At 46.1% G+C, this 16,596-nt stretch overlaps 1 protein-coding gene across 6 annotated transcripts in view; it reads left to right on the top strand.

Moving 5' to 3' along the window:
* The window catches only part of srbd1 (S1 RNA binding domain 1), a 60,940-nt gene that overhangs the window by 25,623 nt on the left and 18,721 nt on the right, over positions 1-16,596 (top strand). For all 6 annotated transcript variants that reach the window (XR_007031532.1, XM_047334815.1, XM_035605532.2 and 3 more), the window contains exon 15: positions 13,336-13,427. Coding sequence is in view for 5 of the 6 variants with exons in the window: in XM_047334815.1 (XP_047190771.1) it covers positions 13,336-13,427 (92 nt within the window). In the remaining variant the exon portion in view is untranslated. The remainder of the gene's footprint in view (positions 1-13,335; positions 13,428-16,596) is intronic.

Raw genomic sequence — 16,596 nt, 5'->3', positions numbered from 1 at the left:
ACCCTCGAGGTCTCTTCCCAGCTGGACATGCCTGGAACACCTCCCAGGGGAGGCGCCCAGGGGGCATCCTTACCAGATGCCTGAACCACCTCAACTGGCTCCTTTCTACGCAAAGGAGCAGCGGCTCTACTCCGAGCTCCTCACGGATGACTGAGCTTCTCACCCTTTCTCTAACGGAGACACCAGCCACCTTTCTAAGGAAACCCATTTCGGCCGCTTGTACTCGCGATCTCGTTTTTTCGGTCACGACCCATCCTTCATGACCATAGGTGAGGGTAGGAACAAAGATTGACCGATAGATCGAGAGCTTTGCCTTCCGGCTCAGCTCCCTTTTTGTCACAATGGTGCGGCAAAGCGAGTGCAATACCGCCCCCGCTGCTCCAATTCTACGGCCAATCTCACGCTCCATTGTCCCCTCACTCGCAAACAAGACCCCGAGGTACTTAAACCCCTTTACTTGAGGTAAGGGCTCATTCCCTACCCGGAGTAGACAATCCACCGGTTTCCTGCTGAGAACCATGGCCTCAGATTTTGAGGTGCTGATTCTCATCCCAACCGCTCCACACTCGGCTGCGAACTGATCCAGTGAGTGCTGAAGATCACAGACCGATGGTGCCATCAGGACCACATCATCTGCAAAAAGCAGTGATGAGATCCCCAGGCCACCGAGCTGCAACCCCACCCCACCACGACTACGCCTCGATATCCTGTCCATGAATATCACAAACAGGATTGGTGACAAAGCGCACCCCTGGCGGAGACCAACCCCCACCGGGAACGAATCCGACTTACTGCCGAGAACCCGGACACAGCTATTGCTTTGAGTGTACAGGGATTGGATGGCCCCAAGAAGTGACCCCCTCACCCCATACTCCCTCAGCACCTCCCACAGTATCTCCCGGGGGACCCGGTCATACGCCTTCTCCAAATCCACAAAGCACATGTAGACTGGATGGGCATACTCCCAGGCCCCCTCCAGGATCCTTGCAAGGGTAAAGAGCTGGTCCGTTGTTCCACGTCCAGGACGGAATCCACATTGTTCCTCTTCAATCTTAGGTTCGACTATTGGCCGAACCCTCCTTTCCAGCACCTTGGAGTAGACTTTACCCGGGGGGCTGAGAAGTGTGATACCCCTGTAATTGGCACACACTCTCTGGTCCCCCTTTTTGAACAGGGGAACCACCACCCCGGTCTGCCACTCGTTTGGCACTTTACCCGACCTCCACGCAATGTTGCAGAGACGTGTCAACCAAGACAGCCCCTCCACACCCAAAGCTTTCAACATTTCTGGGCGGATCTCATCAACCCCCGGAGCTTTGCCACTGTGAAGTTGTTTTGACTACCACAGTGACCTCCGCCAGGGAAATTGACGATGATCCTCCATCAGCCTCCAGCTCTGCCTCTACCATAGAGGGCATGTTAGTCAGATTCAGGAGTTCCTCAAAATGCTCCTTCCACCGCCCGATTACCTCCTCAGTTGAGGTCAACAGTGTCCCATCCTTACTGTACACAGCGTGGATGGTTCCCCGTTTCCCCCTCCTTAGATGTCGAATTGTTTTCCAGAAGCATCTTGGTGCCGACCTAAAGTCCTTCTCCATGACTTCTCCGAACTTCTCCCACATCCGCTGTTTTGCCTCTGACACGGCAGAGGCTGCAGCCCTTCGGGCCCGTTGGTACCTTGCAACTGCTTCCGGAGTCCTCTGGGCTAACATATCCCTAAAGGACTCCTTCTTCAGTTGGACAGCTTCCCCGACCACCGGTGTCCACCACGGAGTTCGAGGGTTACCGCCCCTTGAGGCACCTAAGACCTTGAGACCACAGCTCACCGCCGCAGCTTCAGCAATGGAAGCTTTGAACATTTCCCACTCGGGTTCAATGCCCCCAACCTCCACAGGAATGCCAGAAAAGCTCCGCCGGAGGTGTGAGTTGAAAATCTCCTGGATGGGGGCCTCCTCCAGACGTTCCCAGTTCACCCGCACTACACGTTTGGGCTTACCAGGTCTATGCAGAGTCCTCCCCCACCCCCGGATCCAACTCACCACCAGATGATGATCAGTTGACAGCTCCGCCCCTCTCTTCACCCGAGTGTCCAAAACATGCGGCCTCAGATCAGATAAACGATCACAAAATCAATCATCGACCTTTGGCCTAGGGTGCTCTGGTACCATGTACACTTATGAGCATCCTTATGTTCGAACATGGTGTTCATTATAGACAAACCATGGCTAGCACAGAAGTCTAATAACAAACAACCACTTGGGTTCCGATCACGGAGGCCGTTCTTCCCAATCAAGCCTCTCCAGGTGTCTCCATCATTGCCCACTTGGGCGTTGAAGTCTCCCAGCAGAACAATGGAGTCCCCTACTGGGGTCCATTCAGGGTCTCCAAAAAGGCAGAATACTCTGAACTCCTGTTTGGTGCATATGCACAAACAACAGTCAGAGTTTTCCCCCCCACCACCCGAAGGCGTAGGGAGGCGACCCTTTTGTCCACCGGGGTAAACTCCAACACAGCGGCGCTCAGCCGGGGGTTTGTGAGTAATGGTAGCCTGCTGGACATCCTTGTGTGTGTGTGTGTGTGTGTGTGTGTGTGTGTGTGTGTGTGTGTGTGTGTGTGTGTGTGTGTGTGTGTGTGTGTGTGTGTGTGTGTGTGTGTGTGTGTGTGTGTGTGTGTGTGTGTGTGTGTGTGTGTGTGTGTGTGTGTGTGTGTGTGTGTGTGTGTGTGTGTGTGTGTGTGTGTGTGTGTGTGTGTGTGTGTGTGTGTGTGTGTGTGTGTGTGTGTGTGTGTGTGTGTTTTTCTTGTTCTGCTCAACCCGGGCAGCCTGCCGCAGTTTCCGGGTCATCCCTTCATGCGGTCGACAAACAAATGACAAAGAAAACACATTAATCTCACCATTGCAACCTGGAACGTCCGCACACTTTTGGATGCGTGCGATGACTCCTGTCGTCCCCGAAGAAGGACAGCGTTTCGTTGCACACGAGCTACAAAGATATAACATCGATGTCGCAGCTCTTAGCGAAACCCGCTACCAGAAGTCTCCCGCCGTCTCCATGGTGTAGGTTTTGCCCTGCGATCAAGCCTACTTCGGGGGATCCCAAAATCCCCAGTCGGCATCAGTGAAAGACTGATGACCTGATTGATTCCCCTCACCAACAACTGCCATGCCACCCTCATCAGTGCATATGCCCCAACACTGGATGCTGACCCTGAGTGCAAGGAACATTTCTGTGCCTCCCTGCACACTGCCATAAATAAAACACCCTCCACCGACAAGCTCATTCTCCTTGGGGATTTCAATGCGAGAGTGAGCTCTGACGGTGTGTTATGGAAGGATGTACTTGGGCAGCATGGTGTTGGTAAGCTCAACGAAAATGGTCTTCGCCTCCTCACTCTCTGCTCTGAATATCGGCTTGTCATCACCAACACCTTGTTCCAACTGAAGAACAAAGTCAAGACCTCCTGGCAACACCACCCCTCTAAACACTGGCACCTCCTTGATTACATCATTGTCCGCCAAGCTGACAGAAAGGAGGTGCGAGTCACCAGAGCCATGCGTGGCGCTGACTGTTGGACTGATCACTGCCTGATCACAGCCAAATTCACCCTGGAACTCCGTCCTCCACTCAGGAAAACACCACCCTGCAGGAAACTCAACTGTGATGCATTGAAGTCCCCGCACTCAGTCAACCAGCTCAGGGAACAGATCGCCTTATAGCTGTCCAAGCTCCCTGAAACACCAGCTGATCCCGACGTCAGCTCCACCTGGAGCAACCTACGCACTGCTATTCACCAGGCGGCTGTAGAGTACATCAGTCGGAAACACTAAGACTGGTTCGACAACAGTGCACCAGCTATCCACAACCTACTTCAGGCAAAACACAAGGCCCTTGCAGCTCACCTTTCCAACCCCCAAGCCACCTCGCTGAAGGCCCACTTTAACAACATCCGGGCTGAAACCCAGCGCACCCTCAGAGCCATGGAGAATGACTGGTGGACAAAGAAAGCCAGCGAGATACAGCATCATGCGGACACCAAAAACTCCCATGCTTTATATGATGCCACTAAGTCCATCTATGGCCCACAAAGGAAGCACATAACCCTGGTCAGATCAGCAGATGATACCATCCTGCACAAGGACAAACAGCAGATCCTGGACAGATGGGCTGAGGACTTTAACACCCTGCTGAACACCTCATATCCAACCCGGATGGACACACTTGCCGACCTCCCGTGCCTGCCAACCATCTCCGATCTAGACTCCCCCCCCCCGCTTTGCCGAGGTACGGAAAGCCATCGCTGGCCTTAAGAATAACAAGAGCCTGGGCCTTGATGGAATCCCGGCAGAAATACTGAAGAATGGTGGATACCTCCTCACCTGCAGATTACACCAACTGATCACTACCATCTGGTCATCTGAAGTCATCCCGCAAGATTGGAAGGATGCCAACATCATCACGATCTTTAAGCGCAAAGGTGAAAAGGCAGACTGCGGTAACAGCAGAGGCATCTCCCTCCTATCAGTTGGCAGGAAGGTGCTACTTCGACTAGCATCCCCATGTTACCGAAAACAACCTACCGGAATCCCAGTGCGGTTTTAGGCGAGAGCGAAGCACCACGGACATGATCTTTGTTGCTAGACAGGTACAGGAAGAATGCAGAGAACACTGCAAAGACCTGTACCTAGCTTTCATCGATTTGTCCAAGGCCTTCGACACGGTAAACCGGGAACTGCTGTGGGAAGAGCTGGGGAAGCTGGGGGTTCCACCAAAGTTTAGGAACATCTTGTGGCAGTTCCCTGATGGGATGCAAGCCTGTGTGAGTATTGGTGGCCAACAATCCCCATTCTTCAGTGTGGATGTGGGGGTCAAGCAAGGGTGCGGCCTAGCCCCAACCATATTTAACATCTTCATCTCCACTGTCACCCTCCTCTCCCACAAACTCCTGGACCCCTCTGATGGGGTACAGATACAGTACAGACTATTTCACATTCGGCGCCTTCACCAAAACCGACCTTCTGGTTAGTGGATGACTCTCTCTGCTGGTGAGCCACAGGCGCCCTTTTGATGAAGCAAACATCAATCTTGCATTGATACAGTACAGTTACATTTTGGAATAGTAGTCCTTTGAAAAGCTACAGTATGCAGATGACTTTGCTCTCCTCGCCCACTCACCAGATCCTTACAGCATGCGCTAAATGCGGTCGCCTCCATTTACAGCGCCATTGGTCACCAAGTCAACATCAAGAAAACACAGATAGTCATGCAGGAGTCCACCCCCCAAACAAGTGTGCCCACCTTCACCCTTGATGGTCATTCCGTTTCAATCGTCCCACACTTCACCTACGTTGGTAGCATTCTGTCCCCCTCCTGCAACATCGATGACGACATCCAGGTCCGCATCGGTCTGGCCTCTGCTGCCTTTGGCAGGTTTAGTTCCAGGGTCTTCCAGAACAGGAACCTCACCATCTCCACCAAAGCAGCTGTGTATAAGGCAGTCTGTCTCTCTACACTGCTGTATGGTTCGGAAACCAGGACACATATGTACCCTAGAGGCCTTCCATATCTGTTACCTGCAAAGGATCCTGGGTGTGTCCTGGGAAGACAGGGTGCCTTATAATGAAATCTTTGACAGGGCCTACATACCCAGCACCGCTGTGCTCCTTGCGCTGAAACATCTACGCCTGGTTGGGCATGTGATCCGTATGCCTGCCCACCGCCTCCCAGACAAATCCTCTACGGCCAACTCCTGGGTGACCAGAGATCTGCTGGGGGTCCGAAAAAAGTGCTACAAGGATCACCTCAAAACCCTCCTGAAGCAGTGCAAAGTTCCACCTACAGCACTTGAGTCCCTGGCTGTTGATCGCCATACCTGGAGTTCCTCCTGCCACCAGGGAACTTCTTACCTTCAGGAGCAAGCCACAGAGAAGAGGATACAGTGACGTGCACGGAGGCATCAGCCACATGGCTATGCACTGCCGCAACACACCCCAATAAATGTCCATACATTTAATTTGGAGCAACGTCATCATCAAAATCAATGGACTGCCATAAGCAGTAAGTAGGCTGTGTGTGTGTGCGTGCGTGCATGCGTGCGCAGGGAATGACAACTTCACAGCATTTGGTTTGGGCAATGGTGATGATATACACAGAGGGACCCAAGCTGAAGGTGAACAAAAACAGCAATGCAATGACCGACCCTGTTTCATGAGCACACAAACACATTCTTGAGGGTCTCCAAGTCACCAGCCTTCCAATGTACCCAATGCATTTTTAGGAATTTAATTGATTTCGAAATGAACTACACCAAATTACATAGTTTGTTCTATAATTTACATTTTAGAGGCTCTGTGCTGTCAGCTTAATGAGGCTTGTTTCCTACTTGTAGCTATGACATTGCCTGCTCTGTAGTCGACAAAAGTAGAGTGATATCTCTTTTCCTGCTTGTAGTCATCATTCTCTCCTTGGTTCATATTTGCAGTTGTCTCAGGGCAGTACAAACCATTGCAGCAGGAAACATACTCAAATAGCCAACAGTGTTCATCCGCACTGACAGACAGAGAAGCTTATAATAAGTCCTTGACCGTCTTGCCCTCTAGCTCACTCCTGCTGGGATGAGATCATTATTACTGGACCTGGAGGATAGTTGTGTAGACTGTATTTATGGCTGTGTGTGGTTTATGGGTGTGTGTATCCCTCATCATGTCCTGTGTACAGGCATGCTTCTAGGGTCAGGCTGAGTGAGTGATGAACATACAGTGGCAGGACCAGCAATGAGTGGGATCCAAGCAACTCAGGCCTCACCGAAGGTTTGAAAGTTGGATAGAAGGAGGTGCAGAGGGACAGATGGCTTTACAGGCACTTAAAAAGCCTCAGCTGGGATGTGCCTTCTTGTCAAAAGGAAAACATGTACCCATGGTTACATTAAAAGTGTATGTCTTTGACTTGCAGGTTACATAGAGGAAGACTTAAAAATATATACAACGCCTTGTAATATGTAAATGTTTAACACTTTTTATTATGTCATAGAGGATCCATGTGCGACCATGAAACCTTATTGAGACACGTCATTTGGAACATTGAAGATGAGATGCAAAAAAGAGATTACTTGATGGATGAATATCTATAGACTTCGTAAAGCTCTGCTTCGCCGCTTTTTTTTATTACAAAAGGTGAATTTTATATTTGAAGTAGAAATGTATTTATGCACTCATTATTTCAGCATTCACTCCATCTTCAAATGTGGAGCTGGTTAGAGCTGGATGAAAAGTTAGAATTGGATAGTTGCTCTCACTTGCTTGAACAAGTACCTAAACAAGTATTGAGCTTGAAAGAATGAGAGCAATGAATGACGGGTTGGACATCCCTCAAGATGAGTTTGCACAGGATTGTACTTTAGTAGAATTTGATTTGATTCGATATATTTAGCTTAGTTACACAAATTCCTAAATTTGCCTCAAAGGGCTTAACAAACTGTTCACCTGTACTTAGACCCTCAATTGGGTATACAACACCTTTGTTTTACAGCTTGTACAACAGATAAACCATGTATTTTTGAATTGCTCTTCATGGGAAGAAAGTGACAGGCTGAGGACCCTTGGCATTCGCAGGTGGTGTACAGTGAATATCAGCCAGCCCTGTCCATTTCACCCATGCCCACCTCTCCCCTCCAACTATGCCTGAGTGCTGGTCAGCCTCTGACTGTCCCTTCTTCCTCTCCTTCAACCCAGCCACCATGCCATCCTCCCCAAGGGTTTCACTGTTCCCTGCTATGGTCCTGTATATGACAAACATGTGTGATGAGTCTCTGTGACATGCCATCTGTATATTTGTGATTTGGGGTGTGTGAGTGTGCTTGTGTGTGCATGATGGTGTGTATGCGTTTGTGTGGCCTTTCCTGCGACCAGATTGACATGAGTGTCTGTGAGGCTTTGCTCTTTTCAGACGTGCCTCACACTGGCAGTTGTTTGTGTGTGTGCGCGCGCGTGTGCGTGCCTGCCTGCCTGCCTTCTAGCGCCTTGCTAGAGACTGACGGCCCCTGACACCTGCCATTTGGACGCTTTTCTCTGTGAAAAATGTCATCGTCTTTAGACCCGACGTGTGTGTGCATGTCTGTGAGAGAAAGAGAGATTTGGTGCGTCCCTCTATTTGTATCCCTGAGGTCAAGCTTTGCAGCTGACTGAACAATGGACCCAAGCTGTTTGAGCAGCCAGGACAGAGAAACGTTTGTGTATGTGCATGTGTGCGCACGTTTTAATATGAATGTATTTTGGGCTGGTAATATGTGACCTCACAGCTTTTTCTAAAGCAATACAATGAGGAAAGCCATTTTAATACAGTCCGAGTTGTGGTTAAAGGAAACAACAGATTAAGCCTTTGCAGTATGACAATCTCTGCTCTCATCAGCTTACACATTTACAACTTGAAACTCATCTAAATGGCAAATCATCAACTCCCACTGACCTCCTCCATGACTGATATCAAATACATTTGAGGAGGGCTAAATGTGTGTTTATATACACATACATACATATATATATATAATTGCTTTGTTACTTTCAGCAAGGAAAAGAGTCGGAGTGCTGTTTGGCCATATTTACCTATGAGGCTGATTCTCAGAGACAGGCGAAAGACTACAACAAGCCTATTTGAAATGATGTCAGACGTGTCGATCCCAAGTGTAGATGTTGTGTCCGCAGTTACAAATCGGTGTCAAGTTGACCAGAGGAGGAAAAGTCACAAATTTGGCAAATGTTTGCTGTGAACGGGGACTTATTATTTCTCAAACAACAAACCTGCTAGACCGCGTCACATACACAGCTTGGGGGGAGTGGGTCAGTTAAAGTACTGTAGCGATCATACAGAAGAACAGGAGGCTAGAGTGCCAGTTTAGTCAGACGTTTATTAAGTCCAACTCGGAACAGGCACACAGAACAACAGCAGCCGGATATATCACTGGGCGGACGCATTCACTGACACCTGGGGAATCCCATCGTTGCCGGTAAACACTCTCCCACTCCCCTAACCGGCATGGTTGCTACAGTGCTAATACCTACCATGCTGTAAAAATACTATGTTTTCTACAATTAAGAGTAAATGCAACACAGCAATAAGTAAAATGTTCTTAAAATATTCAATTATGCAGAGAAATGCCCCCTGACGTTTATACTATTATTTCATTAGAATATTATTATTCATTGAATGTAGGAGCAAAAATCCTCACTCTGAAAGAGTTTTCAGCCTCTTAACAAAAATTTGGCTGCTTAACATTGTCAGTTGTGCGCGGTCATCTGTCTGGACCGGTTGTGGTTAGGAGAGAAATGGGGAAGAGAGGAGAGGTGGGCAGAAAGAGGGTGAGAGGAGAGACAGGCTCTGGGGTCAGAGATACACTAGGAGAGAGAGAAAACAGAGTTAGTGACATGTAATGTAAATACATGGGGGCAGAGAGAGAGAGAGAAAAAGAGAGGGAGAATGTAGTCTTGTGAAAACTGCTTGTTGGACACTAACTCTGAGCATTAACTTGTGTATTTGTACTTGCAACTCGTCTGGTTGAGATGCATTTTTCCAGATGTAATGACACTTGAGATTGGCCTTTTCATCACTGTGACCACATCAATGCAAACTATTGGCTTGTCTTTTGCTTAGCTGCACTGAAAATTAACCTGAATTTTTCCTCAAAATCCACAGTCGGGCACTTTTTGACGATGTAATGTATTTCTATAGCCGTTTTCTTGTCTTATAGTCTTATCCGCCTTCGCATCCAAAGTGGAGGAACTGGGCATTGAACCATCGACCTTCTGGTTAGTGGATGACTCTCTCTGCTGCTGAGCCACAGGCGCCCTTTTGATGAAGCAAACATCAATCTTGCATTGATACAGTACAGTTACATTTTGGAATAGTAGTCCTATGAAAAAAAGAGGCTAATCTATATAAGTTAGAAGTTACATGAATGCATCTTTTTAAACACTGTCTTTTTTAAATAGTGAGGCCTTGCAGTTCTTAAAAAAAATTAATTGGCCCTTCCACTATACCAGCACTGATTTGCACTGGAGTGCCATTGACATATTAAGATATATTGTATATCTTAGCATTTAGCCTTAAAATATGATTTCCTGCCCCTGCTCTCTCTGTTTAACCTTTAACCTTTACCCCTCCCCTTTCCCACTTTTTGTCCTCTGTATCAGACAAGTTGGTGAAATTATTGCCCCTCTTCTTTACTGTTTGATCTGATGAGCTATGTAATTTAGTTTAGGGGTTTATGTGCCAGAAGGATGTAATGAGGTATCAAATTGTGTATTCATCTCTTGCAATGTTATGGTTCTTGAGGGGTAGGATTGGTTCAGTCATGATGTGTCTATGTTTGTGTGTCAGGCCCGAGGATGTGTCTCAGAGACGACCAGTAGGTGGACTGAGAGGGTAGCCAGTTTGTGACTTTGCCCCAGGATGGGACAGGGCTAAAGGCAGGCCTGTGTTTTTTTGTGTACAATTAAGAGAGAGACAGAGTGTGAATAAATGATAACCTTTTGGGGCCATCATGTCATCACTTTACACCACTAGGGAACCATTGATGTGTGCGTGTGTGCGTGCGTGCGTGCGTGCGTGCGTGCGTGCGTGCGTGCGTGCGTGCGTGCGTGCGTGCATGCGCGCGCGCATGCGCATGCGCGTGGGCAGGCACGCTTTAGCCATCTTCCCACCCAGGCCAGAGAACCGGGGAGCTGACAACCTTCTGCTAACTGCCAGGATGATGCCCTCACTTTTGCGACAGCCATGTATGCTGTGGCAATGAGAGCTCAGAGCTGTATCCATGACAGTGCTTTTACCCAGCTGCCCCAGCGGCAGCGTTAATTAAGTTAGACATGATAGCGGCTGGTCATCTCTCTTTCTTTTCTCACCCTATTCTCTTGTGTTCCTTTTATTCACTTTTCTACTTTCTTTTTGTTTTTTCAATGCTCTTTTGTGTGACCTCCATTGTCCTACTGTCTCTGAATGAGGGCAGGGAGAGGTTATTGGTGTTTGATCTGTGTTTTCTTCATATGTGAACTAGTTGAAAGCCTTGTCCATCTGTGCATATTTTGAAGTTAGAGAACCGCAAGAGATTTGAGTAAAGTCAATATTTTTGAATATTCATAACTTCTGTTGGTCTGGTGTAGCGAGAATAATACTCAAATACATATTAGTCTGGGACCTCTTGGTTCATTTTCGATTTCCAAGAGGGGTTACCAAGTGACGCATACAAATCATGTGACATCTGTTTAGCGATGCAAAAATGTCAACAAACTATAGAGCACAGAGAGGAGATGTCTGAACGTGTTTGTTGAAGATATCTGGTATTTTTAAGTCAAATACTCTTTCATTGGCGGCAGCCTTGGTGTGTGTGTGTGTGTGTGCGCGTGCGTGCGTGCGTGCGCGCGCGCGTGCGCCACCATGTTAATGGCCAGCTCAGCTTTGACCTCTTTAAGGTCATGTGCCAGCGCTCGTTAGTGGCGTCACCATGGTGATATGTCAGCTGTCAGTCCAATGGATAAGGAGCTGACAAAAACAACAGTGGGGTGGAGGAAGGGATGAATACAGAGGATGGGTAAGATAGAGAGAAAGAGGGAGAGAGGACAAGTTCATTTAAATGTGATTCTCATCAGAAGGCCTCTGCCACTTTTCATTAACAAGATACTTATAATTGGCAAGGTTGTTCTGGCAAGGTCCAGGCCTCTAGGACGTGCGTGCGTGCGTGCAACAGAGCTCCTGACCCCCTTATCATATTCATCAGCCCTGAGGGGGGAAAAAACACTTCCTTCCTCCCTCTCTCTCCACTCACCCGAGAGAGCAAAAGGATTAAACAATACGACAGCCTCAGTTGAAGGTCCGCAGTGTTAACACGGGTATCACTGGCTTTGTTGAACCACCATCCCGTCTGTGTTTTGATGGACGATAAGCAGCCTATTTTAAACTGTATACATTAACATGGGAAATGGTATCTGTGTATGTATTTGTTGAAATGTATTAATGTTGCCATGTAGAATAAGTTAATTTTAATTGCCAAGATCTACATCACAGAAACTGGAATAATTGTTTCTTTGTTAATTTGTCAATTAATTTGTTAATTAATCTTTTTTTGTCTTCGCACCAAAGGGCAATGGATGATCAAAACTGAGTTTGCCCCTAAATATCAAAGTCAAAAAATATTGTTAATATTTTTTTTCCATCCAAATGTTCCACCGAAATCTGGATTTATCTTTTGATATTTGGGACAAACAATGTCTGAATCGTACAATTTTTTGGATTCTGTAACTTGTTTCAGTGTTTTTGGTCTATTTTTTTTTAGGTCTACACAAGAATTGACAAAAGCACACCATCTTATCAATACCCGAGCAAGAACTAATAGTAGTACGCCCCAATGACCTCTAGATGGCAAGTGTGTCACATTAAATTCAAGTGCACTGCAGCGGCGCTCACTCAGTGCCCTGTACTTTATCAATCACATAGCACTCACAAAAACGTGTCAAGGCGGAAACATGTTTTCCTAAATAATCTCACTTAATCACTCACTTAATGACCTATTCTCAATCTCAATATGCTGTGGTGGTTCATACATGCACCAGGTTTTTTTGATTATGTGCTGACAGTTGAATAAGAATTCCTTAAGGTATTTAAAATATTGTAATTGTGGTATTAATGTTAGGGAGGGGGCTACTACTGATGAATGTTGTATTGGCCATAATGTCAGTAAAAATAGTCAAGCTCTCACCACAAAAGCCTCATCCAGATTCAAATAAGGAAACCCTGCAGAGATTTTCCTTAAAGGGGCAGTAAGTGATTCTAAAGCAAAACACGTTTAGTTCTTCCTGACGGTCCACTTAATGCAGGTTCTGTGTGCGCGCCGGAAAAAAATATTTTTTTGTCGGCTCAGCCCAGGCTCCGTTAATCAAAAACAAAACAAATGGTGCAGGCAGGACCAACAGCACTGCAAGGGCAGTTTGTAAACATCACTCATCATCACTTTAAGATACATGCTGGCGAGCAATGCTGCAATGCCGTGGCTTTGGCTTCCCATACCCCAGGTCCTGGGTTCGCAGCCTGGACAACAACAAAGAGAGAGACAAACTCTCGCCAAAATCGCTAACTGCCCCTTTAATAGCCATTTCATTATGTCTTTCAAGTAATGGTTTGTTTTTTTGTCCCCCTTCACATCCCTGAATTTCCTTTGCACCAATCTCTTCCTCACTTCCCCCCCCAAACTGGACAACCTGCCTCTTATTTCCTGTTTCTATATAAGGGCCTGCCATCTTGTGCTCTCGCTCTTTCTCCTTCTCTCACATTTTTTTCCTTCCCTTTCTTTCCCTAGTATAACCAATGAGGCAGGAGCATCGATCTACAGTGTGAGTCCTGAGGCAGTCAAAGAGATGCCAGACTTGGACCCCAACCTTAGGAGTGCAGGTATGCTAGCCGAGCATCCAGACTAGCTTGTCTACTATTGCGGATTTAAATTTTTTGCCTGACAACTGTATGACACTCTTGGCCATGCTTTCAACTAACCCTCGTCTATGGCAAAGATAACAGAAGACGCTGTGTATACGGTTGCAATTAAGTAATTTTAATTATTTGACTAAATTGATATGTTATAAACATTATGTTCTCAAAGCCACTATGCTCAACAAGGCAGCCCATACTACATAACAGACAGTGTCAGCATGCTGTCTGCTCCTCCCCTCCCCAAAGTAAAGCATTGCTCTCCAGAGGCACACTACGCTAAGCTAGCTATGGCTGTTATTGCCATTATTACAACGGTATGTTTAATCTGCTACACAAGAGGTTACATGAGTGGGACTACTTCAGACATGTAAACTCATTTATGACGACATCACCCAGCGTGTCAATAGGTGGAACCAGACAGAAACATACACGCTACAAACTATCCCCGCAGGCAGCTGTTCAACTGATTCAAACAGGAGAAAATAAATAACGGCAGCGATTGGTACATTTAAAGCTCTGGATTCCTGCTTTGTATAATAAAACAAAAGCCCAAACAGAGAGCCAACTGTCCATAGCTCTGACCGCAGAATGCAGCACGTCAAGGGCTACATGGCACATTATCTTACCGCACAGCGTTACTTGGCTGTGAACGCCTGTCCCTAGTGAGAAGGTATTTTCCACTGCAGGTGACATTGTCACATCAAGCAGATCTGTGCTGTCTACAGAAAAGGTAGACAAACTCATCTTTCTTCAGAAAAAACTTGAAACTTGAGTAAAAATACAGTGAGTTCCATAAAAAAAAGATGTTTCTGTTGTACTTTTATTTTTTTTGTATTTTTCCATAACTACTACAATACTGCACATTAAGGAGCTGCTTTTGTTTTGTATGCTGCCAAGAAGACACCCCAGAAGATGGGTGAAGTATAGCTCCATCATTGTTTAAAGTAAAAAAAAACAACAAGCATACTTTATTATGTTAGTTTTAATACATTTCTCTGCCATTTCTTTTTTGACGTATCGTAAACCTACCGAACCGTGACGCCACTGTGTCGTAACGAACCGAACCGTGAAATTTGTGAACCGTTACACACCTAATATATATATGTGTGTGTATATATGTATGTGCGTATATACTGTATGTGCGTGTGCGTGTGTATATATATGAATGATACCTAGAAAGTGATAAGAATATAATTTCTGGATCCACATTTGGTCCTGATCCGCTCCAAAATTGAATCGGTTCTCAGAGATATCGGCGCGGCCACATGCTGTGCTTCTTTGTTAAGGCCATTTGTTGCAGGACAAAGAGTGTCAGGTTAAAAGAGGGGTTAGTACTATCATGAAAATACCACAGATATTTAGATATAAGACAACACAAAGTGAACACATTGATTCAAATCAATACATTACACTTACAACATGTCTATGCTTAGCAGTGTTGCGTTATGCTATTCTTTATGCCCAAGTTAAGTTAAGAAAGGTCCTTTTGGGATGCTGTTTGTGTGTCCAGAAAGAGGCAGCAGTGATGCTTTTATTGGCCTGTTGACCCCCTGGGGTCTGGGACACAAGGTGACCAATAGCAGCTGGAGGAGAGTTCACACCCAAGATGTGATAAGTGAAGCACTCTGGGAATCAGAGTTTTCCAGTCTGTTCCTTTGTCTTTAGAACAAAGGACCAAATGGTAGAGTCCTCCATTTTGTGAGGCACTACAACGTAAAGTTCCTTAAAAAAGATAGCACCTTTATTACGCCATAATTCAGTTAGGGAAGGAACAAATAGTGGGTTAGCATTTAGGGGGGGGCAAAATTGGGAGATTTTGGAAAATGGTGATGTCGTTTAAATTGTCTCCATATTCTTGTTGCACCTCAGATTGGATATGTGAAAATGAAAGAATACTAAGGCATACATTGAGGCCCCATAAAGGGGCGGAGGAGAGTGATTCAATGTGGAGCCAGGTAGGGATAGGGTCAGGTTTAGTCCAGTATAATATTGAGAAGAGTTTGGCTGCCCAATAATAAAACAGAAAATTGGGTATGGCTATACTAGAGCTGCAACAGTTAATCAATTAATCGATTAGTAATCGATTACTAAATTAATAGTCATCTATTTTGATAATTGATTAATCGGTTCATGTAGTTTTTATGAAAAAAAAAGTCCCGTAGCCACTCCTTTGTTGTCTTGGCTGTGTGCTTAGGGTTGTTGTCCTGTTGGAAGATGAACCTTCCCCCCAGTTTGAAGTCCAGAGCGCTCTGGAGCAGGTTTTCATCAAGGATGTCTCTGTACATTGCTGCATTCATCTTGCCCTTGACTCTGACTAGTCTCCCAGTTCCTGCCGCTGAAAAACATCCCTACAGCATAATGCTGCCACCACCATGCTGCAAAGTCTCTCCCCAGGGGTGTATTCCAGAAAGCAGGTTTAGTCAAAACTCAGATTTAGTTAACCTTGAGAAGAGGGAAACTCTGGATTTTACATTCCAGAGAGCAAGTGAACTTAAACCTTAGGTCAGTTACCATTAGGGGTGTGCGATCTGACGATTATATACCGTGGACCATCATAATTTGTCACGCAGCATGGAGAGACACAGAGACAGACCGGCTGCTCCGTGTGGCGATAGCAGAGTGAACCAGTCAAAAGAGAAAAGGCTCATTGACACAATTGTAACAAATGTTTTGCGAGTAAAGTCGGTAATACGAGCGATCTGTCGAAATATTTAGTGAAGTGACAGTCAGCATACATACTGGATCTTTTATTTTAAAAATACATGTTATTGTTATTTGTCTTTTTCTGACATTAGACACTCACTTGTTTCTTTAACAAACTCTGAATTTCTCCCTATGTCCTCACTTTTCCTGAACAATGGCTTGATATTTTCTTTTCAACTCGATCGATATGGAAGCACAATTTATTCAGTAGCCTTACTGAAGGATTTTAAGACCCTGTATAAGTGTGCTCGCATTCCCCGACTACTACTTAGTAGAAGTTTACCGTTTTTTCCTCAACTGTTAAGACTTCCCATCAGGTAACGTTGTCGCATTCATCCACCGCTTGCCTTTTCACTGCCGTTGTTGTCCTCAAATGGTGTACCTCTTCTATTGAGGGCAAATTGCAACCGAGCTCACTGTCTGTTGTAGT

Source organism: Scophthalmus maximus, chromosome 10 (assembly GCF_022379125.1).
Source record: "Scophthalmus maximus strain ysfricsl-2021 chromosome 10, ASM2237912v1, whole genome shotgun sequence".
Lineage (NCBI taxonomy): Eukaryota > Metazoa > Chordata > Actinopteri > Pleuronectiformes > Scophthalmidae > Scophthalmus > Scophthalmus maximus.
Note: the sequence above shows the minus strand (reverse complement) of the source record. Positions and strands in the feature narration are given on the sequence as shown.